Genomic DNA, 6,000 nt, shown 5'->3' with positions numbered 1-6,000 from the left:
AAGATAGCATTATAACTACAAATGACCATCAAGAGAATAAAATGTTGAGGTGGTCAAACTATCATAGTCTACCTTGGGCTGGTACGTGGTGGAGAGATTATCTCTCTCAAGGCCAAGATCAAGTTTATGCTGGAATGAATGCTCTATGTAAGGACAAATGTCCTTGGAGAGACTATAGGAGGTGTGCTGCCCAGCCCTTGCAACACTGATTTTTCTACACTGAGTTCTGAAAAGGTCTGCCCCTCATGAAAAAAATCCAATGCTGCAGAAGTTTAGAAGACAAAAATGCAAAAGAGCAATATTGATTTTAGTGATAAATGGAAGGGGGAGAAGCCTGAAATATGCTTATGCTTAGGATCCACCTTGAGACTTTAATGTGACAACATCTATGGAGTGCCATATTGTCCGGTGTGCAGCAGCAGAACTAGTTAAGGAGGGAGAACAAGAGAAAAAACAGATTTGCAAAGCATCAAGCTCAAACCTATTTGAGCTCATAAGAAATTAGAATGTAGGTAGTGGAAAAAACACAGCAAATCAATCACTGTCAACAGGTTCAAATATCCTTGATGATTTTAGGGGAACAACTAAAACTTGAGGCACCAATAGGCTGCTTCTTCAATGGTCAGGATAACCATGCTGCCATGATAACAGACACATGCTATTTGTACTAGGGCTATGTCAATATTTTAGATATAACAATGCTGAAGACGTCATGAAAATTAATGTAGCAATATGATGATGTTATGATGTAGGAGATAATTTCCTTGTACATAGTGATGCAGTCTGGGTGTACACAATGACATTTATTGCACAAATCGTAAAACAAAATCCTGGAGACTGCAAGAGTTCTTGATGATTGCTGTATTACATCCTTAACTAGTCAGCCGTATTAAGCAGTGTTTTACTTATTACCAGAACAGAAATAAGTATGCAGCAATTAGTATACCATTCGAGATATATGATGACTGTAGGGTGCCAAAAGCACTCTGTTGGAACATCCACAGGATATTTACCCCAACACCTCCCCAAAAAGTCATGCCATTGAAAAATATGTTTCAAAAAAATAAAATAGAGCAGAAAAATGTTAAGATTTATGGAAATGTTTTCATATAGGTAACATAGTAGGCAAGAGCTCACGGTAGGCGTTGAGTAATTTCACATTTATGGAACCAATGAAAACAAAAGTAAGCAAACTGTGAAGCGTCCAACTAGTAATTATGTAATAGTCTACATTTTAACTAGAAGGACACGCAGGTTAAGAGCTTTGAAACCAACCACTTAACTCTGGGAGATATACCTTCAACCTTTTACTGGTTAACTGGGACTTACTGAATTGTAACAATGATCAGTGCAAAATATACTGAGATACCGAGTGTTTAATCGAAATATACCACACTGCTTTGTGCAGTTGTACACCATCTGACCAGGAACTAACAACCTTCTTTTATAAAAAGTAGCATTGGAGCTTTATGCGTGGAACATCAATCTGGACAGAAGTCAATGAAATTAAAAACAAGAGCTCTTTGTCAAAATCGAAGCACAAACTGAAAACAAAAATTCTGCAGCGTGGGGTCTAGTGCCCTGGGTTAGAACAATGTTTTTAGAATGCGGTGATCCTCATCAAAACTAAGTAACCAAAAGCACACACCACTCAGTCTTAATATATTTTGAACCACCTGTTCTTCTTTTACTTAGAAACCCGAAGTAATCAAAGTTCATCCAAGGGAGAATAACAAAAATGTATATTACACATAGTTCGTCAATATTGGACCATGGAGCTGGCACATATTGTTTGAAAATCACGACCAAGCCCCAACACAATTGGGTCTTCCTCTCCTTCCAATGGGAATGCAGGCCGTTTATGGTTTCCAAAGCTTCAAAAGTCCGTCTTCGCTATATGTGCCGATCAGATTTTGATGCGGGTGATGTGCAATGCCAATTACATCTTTTTCATGAACCTGCAACAAAAAAAAACAGAAGGCCAAGCTTAGAACTGCTTAAACAAATAACTAAGGGTATTTAGGTTAGTTTCATTTCATTTCATGAAGCTTTATTCGGTGCATTAAAAGAACAATGACCATAAAAGCACATAAGCAAAAAACAATAAAAAAAACAATAACCATAAAATCAAATAAGCAAAATGATCAGACAAATACACAGATAACAAATTTAAAAAATCATGCTATTTCTAAGCTGCATAGACTTACATAAAAACATGGCAATATAAAAGCATTTGTCCGGAGAATTCAGTTCATATATCAATTTCATGGCATCCTCTACAGTAAAAATGGCATATTTCTTAAAAATTGGTTTTAAATAAACAATCCTCAAGTTCATGAAAAGAGTACAGATTAGCATAAAGTGCAGGGTGCTTTGTTTCGTGTGGCCATCACAGGGGCATGGCCCAACTGGATGCTTTTTTGGTTCAGGGAAAGCCACCAACCCATGAGCCAACCCAAGTCTAAGTCTAGTCAAAACAAACCTATGCGTTGGTTTGGTTACCAGGCTCAAATACAATTGGAAGCCCTCACTTAGCATATATTTATTATACAGGATAACTGAAGTGAGGCGTCCACTTACTGCTGCACGTTTTTTACATCATGAAAATTTGTTTCATGTCCAACTTGGAATAGTTTCCAGCAGAACCTGGATCAGCCACTATATTGAGTCCATATATAGTTTGAAAACTGTCCACAATATATTTGAGCCATGGTATCTTCAAAAAATTATCCAGTTTTAGGCAATCCCTGATAACAGACTGGTTAAAGGCTCTCTCTTCCTTAATCCAGATTGCACGCCATACCGTTAGTGGCCTAAACGAAATCAAGTCATTTAAATGGGCAACCCCAACTTCCCTATGGGTCAGATCAGTGGAGGCTGATGTGGGGACACAAAGCAATTTTTTAACAAAACAATTTTCCTCCCTTTGTAAGGAGTCAGTGTTAGTATAGCCCCACAACCCTGCCCCGTATAGTGCGATGGAAACACTCCTCGCATTATATATTTGGATCATATCACTGATTCTTCTGCCGCCGATCTTAGTGGCAAATTTAAAAATACCATAGGCACTTTTCTTCATTTTGGACCTGACATTCGTCAAATCATAAGACCAACTACCATCATGAGAAAAAAGAACGCCCAGCTAACAAAATTTGTCCACGTTCTTAACTTTCACCCCATCAATAAAAAAGGCATGATTTTTCTTAGCTCTGGCACCACAAACCATAGTGTGAGTTTTACTCTTATTGATGACTAGCCTCCGTTTACTGATAAAATCTGAAAACTGGTCCATCAGTCGCTGCAGACCTAACGGGGTCCGGGACAGGAGCACAGCATCATCTGCATAAAGCAGAACTGGGACACCTGTACCGCCAATCTGGGGTGCGTCTGCTTTGACTGTTTTCAGGACCCTATCGACAGCATTAATAAACAGAGTAAACAAAAAAGGGGCTAAGACACAACCCTGCCAAGCTTAGAACTGCTTAAACAAATAACTAAGGGTATTTAGGTTAGTTAAGATCAACTTATCTTTCTTCACAAATGGTTTTAAAGCTTCAGTTATGGGGTGAGAAATTACGGTATTCGCCAGATGCCCATTAAACTTCTTAAGTTAATGGCAATTATTGTTTTAATGTGGGTGGGGGAAAACGTAAGGAAAACAAATAGAAACAGTTCAACATAGTGGGTGTGTAGGGGTGGCATAGTAGCAAAGAAAGGTGGAAATGGGAATGGTGGTGGGAGGAGGGATTGTCAGCAGTAAGGAGAACCAGGCATTTGCCCCTGGGAATAGACAGACCTGACCATACAAGCAGGGAGAAATTAAAATTCAACATGATTAAAGAGATGAAAGGAGCTAATGTGGAGGCACTGTGCAGAACCAAGAAATTGTGGGTGCACAAGTGGGTAAAAAGCAACAACTGAGATGTACTTCAGTGTTGAGATGGAAAATTATTAGCATCTGGGTGAGAACAAATGGAAAAACCATTTGGGGGATGCAAGAGTGAAGGTCGTTAAGGAAATGGTCAAATGAAGAAAAGAAGCTTCACTGGTGGGGTGATGGTAAGTAAGGGATTTCTGAACAGAAGCATAACGTTCCCAATGAGGGTTTCTTTGCAGGAAAGAAGGATATGGAGCATCTGCTGGGGCGGCAGGAGAAGGACAGTATGGCTGGCAAAAAGGGATCTGAAACTGGTGACAAAGTCTTAATGCACAAACGTCTCTGCAAATACACACATTGGAAACAATCATTACTGTTCTAATGACACAGTAAATGACCATTCTTTTGACTCACAGCAACTTATGAAGATAAGTTCCAGTAATTAATCACTTTCACTTTCCTGGACACACACTGCTGACCTTTTGAATTCTGTCCATATTGGTGTACATTCTTAGCACAGAAATAGCAACTGAACATGGTGGATGAAGTTTCAGAACTATTCTCGTTCACCTGCATGGGGTTGCTGCACACTAGCTGCCTGTGGATAAGTCTAGTGCTGGTTAAGAAGTTTTTGTGAACTAAGGTTATCCATTACAGCGTTTTCTATTTGACATCTTTAACAAGAATCGCTTTTCAACACAAGCCATCACAATTCACTAAACAATGCTAAACGATCAATTTTTACAGTTATTCACTATCTTCATCTACCAACTTCAAAAGCAGCAATCCCATTTAACAGGTCATGTTGCATATACATACAAACACACACACCACATAGGAAGCAAGAACATCTTTGTCCACGCTGTTAGCAAATGCTATGCTACCCTGCACTCTGCAGAGGACGATTAAACTTCTTAAGTTAATGGCAATTATTGTTTTAATGTGGGTGGGGGCAAAACGTGAGGAAAACAAATAGAAACAATTCAACATAGTGGGTGTGTAGGGGTGGCAAAGTAGCAGAGATAGGTGGAAATGTGAATGGTGGTGGGAGGAGGAATTGTCAGCAGTAAGGAGAACGAGGCATTTGCCACTGTGCAATTTCCTCTGCGACTAATAGAGCCATACATGTGTCAGTGCATTAAGTATAACGTCATATATAAGAAATTAATTATTTTTACCTAACAATAGTTTTGAATGTTGAGACTATTCAAGGTTCACAAAGTAAATTCTTTGTTCATCAAGTGGTTGGGTTTGAATGTTTCCTACAAGTGGTCGTCTTGAGATTTGTTTTCTTCAAATCCTTTTGTATGTGGTATAAGTTCAGATATCTTTCAACAATAAACCCTCATTTTGTATGCACCCTGCCCCTTCACCGTGGAGGTGAAAAGCCATTTATGAATTGAGTCCAGTCTCAAACTCCAAAACTACAGTAACAGGTAAATAATTAATTTCTATTGCAGTGTAAACAGATTTTAGATTCACATGTTGTTATGCAGCAACGCTTCTCCGAAAGGAAGATGTGAAGTATGAGAAGTAGCAAAAAAAGGTTTAACACAGTTTGTTCCACTTCCTTCTACATAATGTTTTGAAAAAGTATATAATGATGACCAAATTGCTTAGAACAAATACCACAAATGGCTATTGTTGCAAAGTAACCCTTTTTTGGGTGGTTCAGTTCCCAGTGTCTGTGCTCTGTTGCATAAAACATGTTGAAATTGGCTTAATACTTTAATTGGCACTTTCTAAGTTCTTAAAAGGCCATAGTACATGATTTTGAAATATACGTCTGGGATGGACAGGTAAATGCCACTTGTGGACTGCAGCACCAATTGTGCCATCCACGACCGTGGCAGTGAAAACATGGCTTCAGGCTTGCAGTGTGTAGCCTGACAGCAGCAGCTTGAACCCTGCAGCCAAGACCTGTCAAAATCACCCAAATGACAAATCCTCTCAAGTGGCGGGGGGACAGATCTGACCTTCAGGCACACAGGGTCCTCTTCTTGGGGAGCTGCTGCATCATGCTGGCAACTCTGAAGACCACACTTGTTGTGTTTTGATGCCTGCGGACTGCACATGATTGTCAAAACTTACTGCGGCAGGCAGGGTTTGGTGCCAAGAGTCCA

At 39.4% G+C, this 6,000-nt stretch overlaps 1 protein-coding gene across 1 annotated transcript in view; it reads right to left on the bottom strand.

The window, feature by feature from the left end:
* Positions 1–784: 784 nt before the first annotated feature.
* SMU1 (SMU1 DNA replication regulator and spliceosomal factor) overlaps positions 785–6,000 on the bottom strand; it is a 56,455-nt gene continuing 51,239 nt past the window's right edge. The window contains exon 12 of the mRNA XM_078676517.1: positions 785–1,958. Within this exon, the coding sequence (XP_078532643.1) occupies positions 1,860–1,958 (99 nt within the window). The 3' untranslated portion in view covers positions 785–1,859. The remainder of the gene's footprint in view (positions 1,959–6,000) is intronic.

The sequence above is a fragment of the Lissotriton helveticus genome, chromosome 2_1 (assembly GCF_964261635.1).
Source record: "Lissotriton helveticus chromosome 2_1, aLisHel1.1, whole genome shotgun sequence".
Classification (NCBI taxonomy): Eukaryota; Metazoa; Chordata; class Amphibia; order Caudata; family Salamandridae; genus Lissotriton; species Lissotriton helveticus.
This window is presented reverse-complemented; position numbering and strand designations above follow the sequence as displayed.